Raw genomic sequence first — 17,565 nt, forward strand, 5'->3', positions numbered from 1 at the left:
CATGACATTACCTTGAAATTTAAGGCACAGATTTTTATTGCTGCCATGCCTATGCCCATAGTTTTGAAACTATCTGCATTAATTCATGTGGGTAGGGTGTGGGTGTCCACAAACTTAAGAAAAAAAAAACCTCTGCATTTCTGCGTATACAGTCATGGAAAAATTATTAGACCACCCTTGTTTTCTTCAATTAATTTTAATGCCTGGTACAACTAAAGGTACATTTGTTTGAACAAATATAATGATAACAACAAAAACAGCTCGAAAGAGTTTAATGTAAGAGCTGATATCTATTAATTTTCCATGGTTTTCTTGATAATTATCAAAATCACTTAAGTTCTTATATCAGTAGCTATGGCATTGTACTGCCAAAACAGTGCTTTTAGACATTCCATGATTTCTTTTGTCGGTTTTAGTCACATGATAAACACAGGAGTTAGTCCTTGGTTGCATAACCATTGTACTTGATGACTGCAGCCATGCGTCTTGGCATGTTCTCCACCAGCTCCTGACATTGTTCTGTTGTCACAGCAGTCCATTCCTGTTGCACAAATTCAAACAGATTTGCTTTGTTTTTGGGCTTGTTTTTGGGTTCTCCATTTTGCGTTTGATGATTCTCCTCAGGTTTTCAATTGGTTTTAGATCTGGTGATATAGCAGGCCAAGGCACGGTTCCAATGTTCTGGTTTTCCATCCAGGCTTTAACTGACCTTGCCATGTGATAAGGGGCATTGTGTTGTTGGAAAATCCAGTTATTGGAGGCAAGAAAGAGTTTTCCAGCTGATGGAAGAAGACTGTTTTCGAGAGTAGCCCTGTACATGACCTGGTTCATTCGGCCTTCGCACAATTGCATTTGCCCTGTTCCACCCATATTGAAACAAGCCCAGATGGTCACTGATCCACCCCCATGTTTTACTGTAGGGGCAAGACAGTCTGGTCTGTAGGCTTCTCCAGGCTTCATCCTAACCAGTAATTTGGCTGGAGTGGGCGAATTTGGATTCATCACTGAAGAGAACCTCAGCCCAATCATCAGCAGTCCAATCTTCTGTGCCCCATGTGACTTCAGACCATCTTCAAGAAGTGGGTTTTGAACTGTCCTTGCCGAACAAGTCACATTTCTCCAGAGTGCCCACTCATTTTTAAAGTCCCTGGAGGTCTGACGACTGTTCCTGACACAGGAATGGATGAGTGCACGGTCATCTCATGGGTTAGAAAGACGTTTCCTGCCGCGACCAGCTAGCAATTTAGTAGCACCACAGTGGACTTGTTTTTTCTTGGTGTAATGAACAGCTGTCTTGGAGATCTTCAGTTTTTTCACTACTTGTCTCTCACTCATGCCAATTCTCAGCAGTGCCAAGATGGCTGTCTTTAAGGGTTCACATAATTCTTTTGTTTTAGGCATTATGTGAGAGCTGACAGCTTCTGAGTTGTGCTACGACTTAAATGTAAGCAGGAAACCACTGTAGGCCTTTGCATGTGCAGTGCCGCTTATGACATTAAATGGCCTCTTATAAGCATGTCAAATAGGGGGCTGCAAGGTGGGTCGGTGGTTAGCATTGTTGCCTCGCAGCAAAAAAGTAGCCGGTTCATGTCCCGGTGGGGACACTGGGATCTTTCTGCGGGGAGTTTGCATGTTCTCCCCGTGCAGTGTGGGTTCTCTCCGGATTCTCCAGCTTCCTCCCACACAGTCCAAAAACATGTTGAGGTTAATTGGTGATTCTAAATTGTCCGTAGGTGTGAATGTGAGTGTGCTTGGTTGTCTGTCTCTTAAGTGTGGCCCTGTGATAGACTGGTGACCTGTCCAGGGTGTTCCCTGCCTTCACCCTAAGTCAGCTGAGATAGCCTCTAGCCCCCCGTGACCCTAATGAGGATTAAGCGGTGTATAGATAATGGATGGATGTCAAATAGGACATAAGTATGATGTAATCAGCTGCATTTTTTGTCATGGTAATTGTTTTCTTCAGATCATATACTTTTAGTGGTACCAGACATTAAAACACACAAGAAATTGAAGAAAACGAGGGTGGTCTAATAATTTTTTCCATGACTGTATATGTCACTGATTTATTAAAAAGTCAACCGTTTAGTCAGAAGGGCATTTCTAATTACGTATCATTCATAAAGTGATACAGGACTTAAATACAGCCCATAATATTGCTCATAATTACATGACAGTCCACAGCTGTGTTGGAGGTGTATCCCCACACTCAAGATTCCCACAAAGCATGTGACATCTCAAATCTCCTGAAACACCCCCTCAATGGCCAAATCTACAATAAGCATGCCTCAGTGGAAAAGTCCTTGTGACGGAAACATCGACTTCTTAATAAATCAGTACATGAGTAACATTTGATTCACTGCACACAGAGGATGAAGTAAATGGTATGTGTGATTACTTGTTCACATACTTTTGACCATCAGGTAAGCTTGTATCAGAACACTATTTCCCCTGAAACTAACACGTCAACTCTGACCCTGCTCTGTTCATTACCAGCACTCACTGCAATCTAAATAGAAATTCATACACAAGGTTCAACAAGTGATGAATGTGTATTTTCCACTCTTTCCTGCAGACTGGAGCTAACCATGAGGAGTTCTATAAGGACTGTGACCTGGTTATCGGAGGGGAGATAAATGTGTGGGGCAGGATAGTGACCATCACCGACTGTGATGACTTCACCAAAGACTACTATCGCTCCAAATACGACATTGGTAATTACCACTGTCTGGGTTCTCTTGTCTTTTTTTGGTATGCTTTCCTTTTCTCTCTCCCCTTCACCCTCTCCCCACCCGGTCGAGATAGAAGTCCAAGGTGGATCGGTGGTCAGCACCGTCGCCTCGCAGCAAAAAGTTCGCAGATTCACGTCCTGGTGAGGACAGCGGGATCTTTCTGCGTGGAGTTTGCATGTTCTCCTCGCTCAGTGTGGGTTCTCCAGCTTCCTCCCACAGTCCAAAAACATGTTGAGGTTAATTGGTGATTCTAAATTGTCCGCAGGTGTGAATGTGAGTGTGCTTGTTTGTCTGTCTCTAAGTGTAGCCCTGTGATAGACTGGCGACCTCCAGCCCCCCACGACCCTCGTGAGGATTAGGCGGTGTATAGATGGATGGATGGATGGATGGATGGATGGATTGTAGGACCTAAACATAAATATTTGACCTGTTTTACATAACAAATTGTATTAGAATCTTAATCTTGATATTTGAATTAGTCGAGTAAATGTGTATTTTATATCTAATATTATATATGATATTATAGGGTCTTGACTTTAATATTTAAATAAGTCAGATAAATTTGATCTTTATAAAAAATATATATTTTTTATTATTATATGGTTTTGCCTTAATGTTTAAACTAGTTAGGTAAATGTGTATCATAAATAATATTGTAAGTTCTTTAACTTAAGTATTTCTCCGTTGCTTTGCATCATTCTGGACACTTGGGGGCAGTAGGAGCAAACACGAGTGAGCGCCGTTACCGTCCTAAAAAAACTGATTCAGATCAGTGGAACCTTTGCTGGGGGATGTAGTACTTATATCCACAGAGTTAGAACAGCTGAGATGTGCTGTGTTCTCTCTCATCACTTCTTGGTTGATGAATATTGAACCAGTGAGAGAGTTCAGCACCACTGTCCACTTGACATCAGATTTTCAGGCCTCCAGGGGCCGCGGGAGGCACAGCGCTCGGCAGCAGGAGAAACCCAGGCTGGTCCTGGCTGTGTCTGCCACCCTGGGCAGGTTCTGGGGGTTTGCTGCATTAGTCACAGTATAAAGCAGGCGGAGCCCCTGCTGACAGGCCACAGTGATGGAGGGTCCTGTCTGACTCTGAGCAGTCAGAGGTCAGCCCAGGGATGGATTACCTGCCTCCCTCTGATCATTTTAGCTCTCCTCCTGGGTTTCTTTCTTCTTTAAAGCGTTTTGTCTTTTCTTTCTGCTCCTTCCTCTCAGAGGACTTCACCCCACTGCAGTACAAAGCTCCCCCAGCCCAGAAGCCCTCGAGGCTCATGCCCCCCTACAATGGCTTTGGCTCAGAGGAGGACTCACTGAGCTCCTGCCAGGGCCTGCTGCCCAAGCCCCCACGGAAAGATTTCCACAAATTTATGGAGAAGGACAGGTTGGATGAGTGGTAGTCACAGTCACAATCAAATTACACACTGAAATATTTGTGTGTTTGTGTGCGTGTTCGTGGTGGCCTCCAACTCTAGTTGTGTGTTTTTGTCCCCACAGACGTGGCATAGAGAGTAATGTGCTGAATTTCCGTGCCAAGATGGTGACCAGTGATGCAGTTGACAGAGAGCGGGTGTTCATCATCTCCTTCTACCTGTGCGATGACTCCATCAGTGTGTTTGAACCTCCACAGAGGAACTCAGGTAAAACCGTCTGGAGCACAGCTGCACCAGAGCCACTCCCAGGACCCCAGATACAAATCTATGACTCTCATGGTAAACATTAACTTTGTCAGATTGAGTTTCCAGCTCCAGACTCTTTTGAAAACTGTTGAAACAGATGACGGTCAGTTCTTAGACCTGCATTTCCATTGATGCAAATCAATATTTAATGGTAGTTTTTACGGTGCAAGATGAATACTAAACCATTGGGTCAGGCACTTGTCAGCATGGCTGCAGAATAAGATACCCAGCCATTTAAAATGATGTCAAACTGAATGATATGAGTGGACCTTTATCTCAATTTATAAACAAAACATTTTGTTTATACAAAAAAAAGTGAAGGCAGTGCATTTAAAAAGTGTTAAGATACTTATCACTACAGGTCCTTTTCAGCTAAATTACACTTTTTCTTTCCTCCTGTACTAGGTGTACTGGGTGGAAAGTTTCTGGAGCGTGGTCGAGTGAAGAAGCCTGGCCAGGAGCTGTTTAAGAAGGAGCTGTCTGAATACTTCATAGCTCAGGACCTGTACATCGGAGCTACTCTCTGCATCAACAGTAAAAACTTCCAGCTTCTGTCTACTGATGAGTACACCTTCAACTACATGGAGAAACATGCTGAAGAGGTATGAAGGAAACTGCGGAAAGAATGTTTGTTTGGTTGTGGTATCACAGGCTTGTTTTCAGTTGTGGTTTTTGGCACAGAGACGGGAAGCAGTCATATTTTCCTTTGGAATGTTACATGTGATTAAAGAGTGCGTGTTTGTGTGCTATTATCAAAAGTTTCCCAAAGCCAACATAGGCAGAATCCTCAGTAAGCTACGGTCTGTCACGGAGGAGAAGCAGAGTGAGATCAGGAAGTTTCTGGCTCTCAGTGATCCCACCAACACTGGCTTCATCCCCTATGAGTCATTCAGGTACAGCACTGCAGCAGAAACAGTTCTGTCCTTGCCTCACATTAATGCATACTGAAATAAATGAGTCCACTCAATCAGAGCAAAATTCAAATCTACTGTACGTCCAGATTTATATTTAGGTTCTGACCATGAAGTGTAATTGCAGTATCATGATCATTATTAACCATGTTAAAATGACTCAGAACGGACCAGTGATCACAGCACAAAGACTGTTGAGGAATATAACAAAGACAAGTTAGCTGCTGTTTTTAGATAATTTGCCATGTTGCTTGTTGAGCTGCTACACAAACTGCTTTTTGCAAAGTTTGCATCTCACTTTATGACACAAAATGCAGCCGTACCAACGATTTCTTTGACATGGTGTCAGGTAGTTCTGAGTAAATGTTCAGTAAAATAAGTTCGACCTCTGCATTAGGTTGGATCAGTTCAAAATTGTGAAAACATTTACCGGTAGCCTGTTCCTCTAGCTGGCAAAAATAATAGATTAATCCTGAAAAGCCGTTAATGTGATTTTCTTCATATGAAAGTAACAGCAGTGAATGTATTACTAATATGTATTTGGTTTGATGAGAGCATATTTTGACTTGTAGCAACTTACTTCTCAGAAAGCAAATAATGCTGAGTAGATTCTGTCAAGTTTGGAGGGTGTAAATAGCAACTGAATTCTTTAAAGTTGTAAGATGTGGTTAACTCATGTCCCATCAATGGTGTGTGTGCCTGCAGGAACACGCTGATGGATCTGGACTGCAGTCTGTCAGAGCACGAGGTTCTGGTTCTGTGCCGACGTTTCTCCGAGCGCTCGCAGCCCGAGGTGGACGTGGGCCTGATGCTGGCCGTGGCTCAGGACTTCCTCAAGAAGAAGCACTTTGAGGAGCTCCCTGACATGACTGGAGCTTTTGCACACCAAGACCGACACAAGTGAGCATCACACACATATACTGTACCACACACACACACACACACACACACACACACACACACACACACAGATGTTTGCTTAAGAACAAATATTGTTGCAACAGAAACACACCCACACACACATACACACACACAAACAGACAGGCAGATAGCGTCACAACAAGACATCAATCGTGCAGCCACTGGCCCCATATCTCAGAGCAGCGATTAGTTCCAGCAATGCGAGAGTGGAGCATTGGAACCAGATGGACCCTGAAGACCTGTATGGCATGCAGCTCTGCAGTTCACACACACACCCACACTTCGTCTGCCTCTGCCTGTGTGTCTTTCTCCTTTAGTTTTTGTGAATAAAGTCACATGCTTAAAGCGCCTACAACTCCTCATCCACAGGACCAGACCTTTAACCTGCTTTTAGCTGAAATGGATAAGCTGTCTGTGTGTACGACTCTGTTGACACCGTCAGTTAGCGTCAGATTGTTCATCAGCGTCCCTGTAATGAAGATGGCATGTCAGGAATGAGCCTCTGGACTATCTGGCATCACAGTGGAAAACAACTGTGGTCTTAGAGGACAAGCATCCTCTGTGTCACGCACACACATTGTCTGTATACAGTATCAGTTTGAAGCATTTTTCCATAAATAATGGCTCCATGTTTATACGCATAGGAATGGTAGTTTTTTTTTGAAAAGACAACAAAGGCCGGCTCATGTTGCTGCTGGTGGCACATTTTCTATGATGTCATATATTGGCCTCCAAACAGCTTGTTTTTTTTTCTTCGAGCTGTTTTCAGATATCTCACCACAAACAGGCATGTAGCCAGCGTGAGTCCACACCGGAGTTTGCAAACTGAAGATTTGTTGTTGTTTTTTTTTTATACCAGGTGCCTGTGTTTTTCTGCTCTTCTTTGTCTCTAGAACTGGCCACCTCTCCACCAAAGACACAAGGACCATTTGTAAAGCCTTCCAGCTCCCCCTGCCAGAGAACCTGCTCGGAGGTCTGCTCAGCAAGTAAGAGCCCACTAATCACTGCACACTTCAGGTACCACAACATTTTCAGAACGGTTTTGAATGATTCATTTTCACTAAAGTATAGCGGCAATTTTATGCCCAGAATTATTCTTGGCATAGTTGAAAAATTTCTGAACCATCATTCAGACTAAATACCAGTAAAAATGATGCATTAGAAGTTGTGCATAATAGCTTCATTTGAAGAGCCTATATTCTGCTTTGTAGGTTTCTCCCTTTCCTTCAGTGTGTTACACAACTGCTTTTTTTGTGCATATAAAAGCTTAAAATCCACACTAAATGGAGTTATTCTTAAAAAAAACACTTCTCCTTACCTGCATAAAATGCCTTGTTTTAAGTCCAGGCTTTTCTTCTGTTACTTATCTACATCATCATGTAACATCTATTCATAATGCCCCCCAAGCAGCTAGTGTTTCCCTCAAACAAAGAATGAGCAATCCAACATTATTTCCTCATGAAACTTCTTCTGCAGGAGCTACATCCCTACACTCATAAATTAAAAGTTAGAATACATAACCAGCATTACCTCGCTTTTGCTGGTCCAGCTGACCAACCAGAACAGTCTGGGCTTTTCACGAGGAGGCCTAATGCTGCGTTCACACCAGACACAAATTCAACACGTTGTTGGCATGTATTTGGACGCCTTTATATTACGCCTGAATAATTCGAATCGTTCGCACATTTAACGCGACGAGATTCACGTCTGGATTCGCGTCATTCGCACGAATTTGCCGTGTCTGGGTCCATCGGATCCTCCAGACACGCACACAGCTTGGGGAATTCCACCACCTTCTCCAGGAGCTGCGACTGGATGAAGGCCGCTTCCTGCGCTTCGGCTGACCCAGATCCAGTTTGACGACCTGTTGGAGAGGATCAGTACCAGGATATAGGCGCTCTATCCCAACTGCAGAGCGCCTGTCCATTTGTCTCCAGTGAGTAAATCAATCAATATTCACGGTGTAGTTGCAAAAAAATGAATGAATCATGTTCTTGAAGTCACCAGAGGATCTCAACGCTGACTAGCCATAGCGGCGTAAAAAATGGCTTGAGTTCAGATTTTTGAACTTGTGCATTTAACGCGGCGAGAATCGCATCATGAATAACTTGCTCATTTCGCATCATTCGCGCCATTTGCGCCACGCTATTCGCACTACAGGACGTCTACTTGCGTCTAATTGCGTCTTCATGTTGACTATACATGTAAATCATTCACTCGAATGATTTTACTGGCGTCTGGTGTGAACACAGTAAGTTGAGACACTGCTGGCAAAAACAAAATTTTTCCATGCATTGGAAATTTTGAGGGTATTTTGCTTCCACTACTCCAAAATACGCAGTGTGTTTAGTTTGTTGCACTTTTTTCTATTTGTGTCTGTAGATTTTTTTAAATGTAATACATATCTTTGAAGGCTGCCTTTTCAAAATAATTTTTTCATCACACTCTGGAGAGAAATCTCCATTTCTGTAGCACCTGCGTACGCCAGATTCTGAAGGTTTTTACAGATTGGTTTGTTCATAAATCAGTCAAAGCCTAATTTATATTTTATTCAAAAGACCATGGCAACGACAGACTTTTTACACTAATTTCTGACTTATGAAATCATAAAATATGTAATTTGTATGTGTGTAAAATATGTAAATTAAAAAGTTGAAATTTGTATTCTGTAAATTATTACAAATTTTGACATTTTTAGATTTGCATATATCTGATATGCATATTTAAACAAAGAGTTTTTCATAAAGTATATATATATATATATACATATATGTGTGTGTGTATGATATGTATGTATGTATAAATATAAAATCATACCGTTATTGCAAGTAATCAGCTCGGGAACCTTAATGACAGAAGCTGAAGAGGTGCTGCAGTAGTGTACATATAATATGTCTTTGAACATTAAAGCATGTAAACATATTCTAGTGGATCCCAAAAATACATTTATGAGTCTGTGAATGAGCATAATATGGGGTCTTTAAATCCTTACTTGGTGCTATGCGAACTGTTTCTTGTATCCATGTCTGCCGTAGGTTTGCAGATGGAGATGAGATTGACTACTATGCCTTCCTTGCTGGTATTGACTGGATAAAGAATCCTGCTCCACCAGTAATGCCCGATGACATCTTAAAGGTAAGACAGAGGAATGACAACAATACACACAAAACAAGTAAAGTTTAGATGGAAAAACAGGGGACAAAACGTACTTTTAGTGAGAGTCAATCAGAAAGGGACAGTAAGTGATTTTCACAGTGTGTGCACAGATTTTTAAATAGGTGTAAGTGAAAATCAATCTACATTTTAGCCCTACCTGCAATGACTCAAGGGATAAGTGAGCCAAAGGCAGAATCAAGTGAGTGGGAAGAAGTAGTGAAATGGACAAGAGGACAATTTATTGTGCGCAGAGAATGACTTTAGATAAGGTGACACACTTGCACAGAGGTGGTCAAAATGAGAGAAGCAGCTCCTCTGTTCTTCTTTCCTGTATTTGTATCTTCTCCATGTAATTCTGATTTGGCATGATTGGCCACGGCCACATCTAAGCAGAAACAGGTGAGCAAAACAGATATACAGCTTGGCATGACAACAAAGGGCGGTTTGTGTGGACAGAATGAGGGTGCACTGAATTTGTGTGTGTGTTTGGATGTTGCAGTGTGTATGCCGACACAGTCCTTGTCTAATTTTCCTCTGCCACGGTTTCCAGCTGCTCTTTGCCTCGCCGGGTTCTAAGCCAAAACTAGTCGCTCAGTCTCTGCTCAACTACTCTGCCCTCTGCTCTAAAACAGCCTGAAATTAAACTGTAAAAGACTGAGAACAGCCACTGCACCTTGTGTGTCATTAACTCTTTTCAGACATTCTCTTCTTTCTGCTAAACCTGAAGGCATCTGAACGATTCAGCGTCATGTGTGAATGAACACCCAACTCACTCTTCTGTGAAAGTTGCAACAGCAATCTTTCAAATTTCACTTTTAACACAGCACAAGTCGGAGCTACATACTGTCGCATTAACAGATAGACACGCACAAGCAACAGTAGTTTGGGTTGTGTAGCGACATTTGAGGAAGAATTTTTCCTCATTTCAGAGAGTGATGCTGAAACAAAGCAATGTTTTAACACAGAATACCCGAGGCACACTGAAAATTCAAAGTTCAAGGAAATTCAAGAAAAAATCAGGGCATATAAAGCAGAATAAGACAAATGAAACAAAGAAGAGGTTTTTACCTACGATGCAACAACAAATAAGTTAGAATGCTAAGAAGAGAACAATAAATAGTAAACTCAAGATGGAAACTAAAAATAATCAGTTACTAGCAACACTGAGCATGTAAATAATTTGATGTTGTCCGAGTCATGCAGTAACGTGTATTCCTCTTTCCAGTTTCATGTGAACGTGAGGTTTGATGCCGACGAAGCTACGGTGAAAAATGTGAACTACACCGCCCTTCTGCAGGACTTATTCAGCGTTCCCTCCAACAACGCCGACCCAACAGCCGCCACCTCAACATAGACATGCAGCGGGAGGTGACAAGGATTTTACATCACAAACACAAACACACCCACCCTAAGTTCCTCTATTAAAGAACACGTTACATCGGCTAACCAGCGTCTGAGCTTCCATCATGCTGGAGATGAGCAAAGCCACAGGGGATGGGATGTGTGTGAATAATCTGTAAGTTTGTTTTCTTGTTTTTGAAAAATTTGGCAGCAATGGTCTCAATGGCTCAACTAACACAATCCATTTAAGTGGAAAATTGGTGCTTCAGGGGAGAAATGTTTCAAGAACACAGATGCTTTTTGATGTGCTTTTGTGTGTGTGTGTGTTTACATGAAATGGTGTGAATCCAGCCAAGACGTCTCAAAAAAAACCCAAAACATGGCGCATTAAAGCAGAACCATATTTCAGGCCTGGCCTGTGTGTTCACAGACATTATAACTCTTTGCAGACATAAAATGCACAACAGTGTTCATCATCCTGTTAAAGTGACAGCATTCTGTCATTCAGCCACAGCCCCCCTGTACAATAAGGTTTCTTACAGCTCTATTCAGACATCCCACCACAGTGACAGAACAAGCCAACGTAATGCAGGTTTGCCTTTACATGCAACACGGGTAAGTATATTATCAAAATCACAAACAAAAGACTAAATCTAAGCTGATAACAAGCCTATCAAACTGTCTAAATAACTAATATCCAAAAAATATCACAACAGCTGTGATGGAGCTCAGGACTGAACTTAAGGACAGCTGCCATGAAACTAATGCTATAACTGACTCTTTGTGACCTGCTGGTAGATCCTGATCCATCCTGTCTCCATGTCAGGGATCATCTAGACTTATAAGTAATTAATGAAGCCACTGCTGTTATACATAAATGTTTGAGACCCACATATGAATCCTACTGCTGTCTGCAGATATTTAATAAACTCAGAGAAAACACTCCTGCAAACAGCTGGAAGCAACAAATTTCAGCTCCTATTAGGCAAAACCTGGATTATGTTTATTATCCGCGAGTCTCATTAATCTGACCTGTTACAGACTCCATTTTTTATCAAAGTAACGTATATTTTAATGGGAAGTTTGTTTGTCAGTTTGTAATAGATGTGGAACTGTAGTGCAAAGTGAATTTGTGATTTTAGCAAACACACTGTTTTTGCTCTCTGTGCTTATTATTATTATTATTATTTTTAAACAGTGTCACTGCTGAAATGTAGAAAAAACCTTTCCCAAATTGCTTCACACAACTTAAATTACATCACTTATGCCAGGGTGTTGATTCAGACACTAAGCTGACACCATCAAAAACCTTTAGATTAACAGAAAAGAGTGCATGTCTGAAAGGAGCTTTTGATTATAGTGTGTTACACTCTTCTCAAGCACTATGATGTAAATTGAAAAAGGCTGAAATTGCCACTGAGGTGAATGATATGTATTCCAATAGATGCTGCAGGTGTTTAATAAACTCAGAGGAAAGGCTCCTAAACAGCTGGAAGCAACAAACAAACCTTAACTCCAGTTGATGGTTGTTACAATCTGGATTTTGCTGTCTGTGATGTTTTTGAATCAAAATTGGTGCTGAAATGTGGAAAAAGTCTTTTCCAACTCACTCTACACAACTTGAAGTACATTGCTTGGGCCTGTTTGTTGCAAATGTATGTCAGCATTACTCAGTCCAACCTAGTGAGGTTGTTTTCGCTACTTTTACAGAAAAGTGAGCAGGGTGTTGTTGTCATTCATGTGTTGGATTCATGTATTCACGCATTCCTACACAGGAAGCCGACACATTCAGATGCCCTCCAGTATTGTTTTATAAGCTGGTAAAAGCTGAAATTGTCACTGGGGTGAATAATGTGTGCTACATGTTGATGATATTCTGGTAAAATCTACAAACCCGTCATATTCACATTACAACAGCAGGTGTAAATGGACTGTAATCCAAATCCAGAAAGTATGTCCACTCCATAAAGACCTCATCAAAATCTCACAAGCTAAAGTGGAAAAATAAACTAGAAAACGAGTTATTTTATGATCTTTTTATTGTCTGTTATTGCTCTTCCACACCTGTGTGAGATTCTTTGAGTCTTAATGCAGCATCAGTAGCTTATTTATGGTGATAGTTATGGGATTTATTCTCTTATACAGAATCTACAGAGGAGAATATTCACAGAGCTTAGGAGGAGTGAGCTCTGCAGAGGTCTAATTTACGAGGAACTCCACGCTCATTATGCGTTTGGCTGTCTGTGTGTGGCCATGTCAGAACATAAAAAGGCACAGGTTGTTCAGGTTGAGGCGCCACTGTAATCAGAGCCTGCGTAGCAAATTATAGTAAGGGGATAAGTCAAACATTAGGTAATCAACCATCCAATCCCCTACATGTAGCCACACATACACTCGCGCTGCTGCACCCCCTTCACACTGAGCACAGAAACAGTGCCTTACATCACCCAGGGCATTATCAGGTCCTCTCCGTATGCTTTCACACATACTAAAATATTACCCTCCCCAGTCACCCTCCACCAAAACACAAAGGGTGACGTCGATGTGGTCAGCGGTGGCAGGGAGCTTCCTGAGCACATACTTGGCCTTTTTTTTTTGCCTTCTGAAGCACGCCATGGGAGAGGGAGGTTAGTGAGGGAGGAATTTCCTCACCATCCTTCTCCTCGTCCAGCGCTGCATTTCCTCTGGCCAGTCGCGTCTCTTTGCACCCACACATCCCGTTTTTTGCCCTGTCGTGCTCAGTGTGGCCCGGCAACAGCAAAACTGACCAAGCTGCGCCATCATCATTAGTCTGTGAAATCTGGTAATAACACACACACTAAAAAATAAATAAATACATTTTAGAACATCAGTTAAAAAAAATTTAAAATAAATAAATCTGGCAGCAAGGGTGCCAGAAAAAATATGATTGGAATATGGTAACTTTTAAGAGCTGTAAAACTGGTGAAAATATAATAAAGTAACTGGAAAATAATTATATTTTTAGCTAATTTAAATACAGTTCAACTGTGTAAATGTGTGGCCAAGCATGGTCAAAAAATAAATAAATAAAAAAAAAATTAACCTTTATGTGGACATTTACATTACACCATCGATATTATCTGTAATTTAACAAAACAAAGAAAATCAGAAAAATAACAATTTAATCAATGATTCACCTTTTGCCAGTCCTTAATATACATAGTTTTTCTTGGAAAACAACAGCAAATACCTGTAAAATAACGATATCTTTTGCCTATTTAGGTACCGTAAGAAATAGTGTCATTTTGTGAAAGAACTAATTACCTAGATTTTGTTGGGAAATTCTAGTTTTGTGTGTGTGCTTTTTATTTCACATAAATATTTTTTTTCTGTTGTTTTACTCAATTTTAGCTGTAATTTAACAAAACAGGGAGAATCTTTTTTTTCTTTTTTTTCAAACTGTAAATTCTTCATAAAATTACAGCTAAAACTGTTATAAACATTCCTTTCTACAGTGGCTAATGTGCGAAACGTCCTTCAGGATTAGAATGATAGTTTGCTGAATTTCATGTATAATGTTAATTTAGGACTGTCGTTAATCTGTCATTATTTTTCCTGTTGGTAACAAATCAATGAAAAGGCCAAAGCCAACAATGTGTTCAGCTGTCTCTTAGTAATTCCTGTCTTCCCCGGGCTGTCTGCTGCCCAGACTGTACAACTCAGTGACTCACTGATGTCTGTTTTTATAGGTTTTGGACAACAGTGCAGCTCTGTGACACAGAGGAAGATATATCAGGCTTTGGATATGCAGGCGGTACTTGTTAGAAGGATCACGTCTTTGTTTGAAGTTGGGTAGGAAGCACTCGGAGCCTTTACAATGGTATATATTATATACAAAGTCCTTTTTATGTGCAATCTTGATTTCCACTCATGTAAATGGCTGCTATTCAGGGAGACCAGGATTTATTCTGAACTTGGTAGAACGGCCTTCACCTATTTTGTGCCCTGCTCATGAAATAACCTTCAGAAAATACTGCAGCTTAATGATTTTGTCTCCTGGCAGAGTTCACAGCTCTGACGCTATTCCCGAATTGGATTTTGTTTTAGGTGCCTTTTGTTCCTTGGTTGTTACTGTGCTTTGCCTTCCTCCTCTTTGTTGTCGTCGATTGTATAATTTTTGTAGCTGTATTATGGTGTGGCTTCATTGCCAGGTTCACCTCCAAAAAACGTTTGTCCAGGCAAGACTGGAGCTGCCATCTGCTTGCAAAGGATTGTGGGTCAGAATGGCCAGAAAAGCTTGCTGTTTTGCATGCTGCAAAGTCCGACTGACTGTAGTAGGACATCCAGGTATTTTTGGCTTACTACATTTGACATAGATGTATTGAGACAAACTGAATCTTTTCCTGGCGTACTATATAGTTTTGTAGTATGGATGTTGGAACAGAGCCTAAGTCTAAAATTAGCTGACAGGTGGTTGAGAAGAGCAAGCATGTGTCATAATTCCAAATTAGCTCCTGTACAGAGAGATTTAGTGTTGGTGGATGAGCCAAGATAAATCAGCAGTACAGAGACAATGCAACGGTTTAAGTTCAGCAATTTGCCATCTTAACTTGTTGTGTTTTATCAGACGCAACAAATCCACAATGATATATTGGCAATATACGAGGTGTGTCAGAAAAGTTCCAGGACTGGTGCCACAAAAGACAGATTTCAAACCCAAACTACAAACTTCGAGTTTTCCCCATCAGACAATAAGCCAGCACGTCTACAAAGAGATTCCTGTGGTGTTTACTTCATTCAGTGCGCAAGAAGAGGTGAGGGTTGTGGCAGGACAAGTCGTGGCTGCTTCACCATGACAACGTACCTGCTCACAATGCCCTGAGCATCCGACAGTTCCTGCCTGAGAAGAACATCGCTGTGCTGGAGTAACCTCCCTACTCACCCCACCTGGCTCTGTGGGATTTCTTCCCCAAGCTCAAGGAGATCATCAAGGAGACCAGTTTAGAAGACATGGACAACATCAAGATGGCTGTAATGACAGAGCTGTGGAGGATCCCGGAAGAATCCTTCCAGGAGTGCATGACGGCGTGGCAGAGAAGGCTGGGGAAGTGTGTTAGACTCCAGGGGGATTACTTGGAAGGGGAAAACTTTGTTTGTAGTTTGGATTTGAAAAATATCTTTTGTAACACCAGTCCTGAAACTTTTCGGACACACGTCGCATATGATACATTGACTACACTACTCACTAAATATTCACATGTAAAAAAACTCAAATCTTTCGACCATGAGACTAGACTAGTGCACAATTTTGTAATCTCACTTTATAAAGCCATTTGTAACGTTTCCACCCTCTTAGTCGTCTTTGATTCCATGGTTTACGTGTTTTTAGGAAGTTGCACTGTTTGTGAAAGTTGCAGGATACATTTATAATCAGGAGAATGTAGAACTGTTATTAAAGTTACTGTGACCGCTGCGCATTATATTAGATAATTAATATTGATGTGTTTATGCAAAAAGCAGGAACTAATGATCGTTTTCTTTATGGATTCGTCTGCTTCTTGTTTTCCAGATTACTCCATTAATTGTTTGCAGAAACAGACAGTGGCATGAGGAAATAATTGGCACTTTTGCTGAGATTGTTTCCAAAAACAATATTGCCAGCTTTAACCTTGAATACACTGTATGTTCCCAGATACAGGGGTGTCCTGGTGGTTGTGTTGCATATGTTCCATCCATCCATTATCTGTACACTGTTTAATCCTCATTAGGGTTGCGGGGGGGCTGGAGTCTATCCCAGCTGACTTAGGGTGAAGGCAGGAGACACCCTGGACAGGTCACCAGTCTATCACTCTACACTTAGAGACAGACAACCAAGCACACTCACATTCACACCTACGGACAATTTACAATCACCATTTAACCTCAACATGTTTTTGAACTTGTGGGAGGAAGCCAGAGAACCCGGAGAGAACCCACGCTGCACAGGGAGAACATACAAACTCCATGCAGAAAGATCCCGGTGCCCCCACCGGGACGTGAACCGGCGACCTTCTCGCTGCGAGGCAACAGTGCTACCAACTGCTCCACCTTGCAGCCCCTGTTGCATATGTTGTCTAATCAAATTCTGTTGCATTTAGTGCAAGTAAATAGTTTCTGGCAGGTTCGCCAAAACAGAAGAGACAGATCCAACTCTTAAACTGACCTGATAATCTCAATCTATTATTTTGATATGGTTTTCGGAAGTGTATATGACAGTTTCTTTGCTTATATCGAATTTAACTGTGAAATGAAACTGGTCTTGATGCCGCTCAAGTGTCCGTCTTCTAGCAGCATCAATGTAAAGCGTCACGTTGACGAACATGTGAAGCGAAGTTTGCACCAAACGCAGGGATTAAGCTGTCATGAATCCCCCTCCCTGCTCTCAGCATGCACTGTGTTGTTTTGCGGTCTGCTTGCTGTTGTCTCTGCTCAGCACAAACAGAACACGGAGGCTTGTTGCAAAGAATTTGCTTCTCTTGTTTTGTCTCCGTCCTGCTTTACTGCTGCTCCGCTCAGGGCTGCTGCACTGTAAAAACTGATATGCAGGAAATTCACAAATGTCTCTGGGGTGAAGAGGATCTGAACGCGCTGTGCACGTGCAAACATATGTGTGCGTGCATGCATGTTAGCGTGCATGGACGGCTTAATGCAAGTCTGATGGAGTCAGGGCTAATCTATGAAGACTAAACAGATATCTGAGAACAGGAGGGGGAAAGTTTCTGTTTACTGGCGGCGTGCCTTTCTTTTCTCATGACAACAAATCTTCAACCTGGAAGACACTCTCACATCACAGAGCACCTGCGTTCAGATGTTGTTTTTCTCCAAACTCAT

General features: G+C 41.6%; 1 protein-coding gene across 1 annotated transcript in view; it reads left to right on the forward strand.

Annotated features, from left to right (window-relative positions):
• The window catches only part of efhc2 (EF-hand domain (C-terminal) containing 2), a 19,901-nt gene extending 9,154 nt beyond the window's left edge, over window positions 1-10,747 (forward strand). The window contains exons 7-15 of the mRNA XM_008279971.1: window positions 2,573-2,711; window positions 3,945-4,110; window positions 4,224-4,366; window positions 4,811-5,007; window positions 5,165-5,298; window positions 6,022-6,216; window positions 7,131-7,223; window positions 9,273-9,372; window positions 10,619-10,747. Of these exons, the coding sequence (XP_008278193.1) occupies window positions 2,573-2,711; window positions 3,945-4,110; window positions 4,224-4,366; window positions 4,811-5,007; window positions 5,165-5,298; window positions 6,022-6,216; window positions 7,131-7,223; window positions 9,273-9,372; window positions 10,619-10,747 (1,296 nt within the window). The remainder of the gene's footprint in view (window positions 1-2,572; window positions 2,712-3,944; window positions 4,111-4,223; window positions 4,367-4,810; window positions 5,008-5,164; window positions 5,299-6,021; window positions 6,217-7,130; window positions 7,224-9,272; window positions 9,373-10,618) is intronic.
• The last annotated feature ends 6,818 nt before the right edge of the window (window positions 10,748-17,565 follow it).

The sequence above is a fragment of the Stegastes partitus genome, unplaced genomic scaffold (assembly GCF_000690725.1).
Source record: "Stegastes partitus isolate 25-593 unplaced genomic scaffold, Stegastes_partitus-1.0.2 Scaffold177, whole genome shotgun sequence".
NCBI lineage: Eukaryota > Metazoa > Chordata > Actinopteri > Pomacentridae > Stegastes > Stegastes partitus.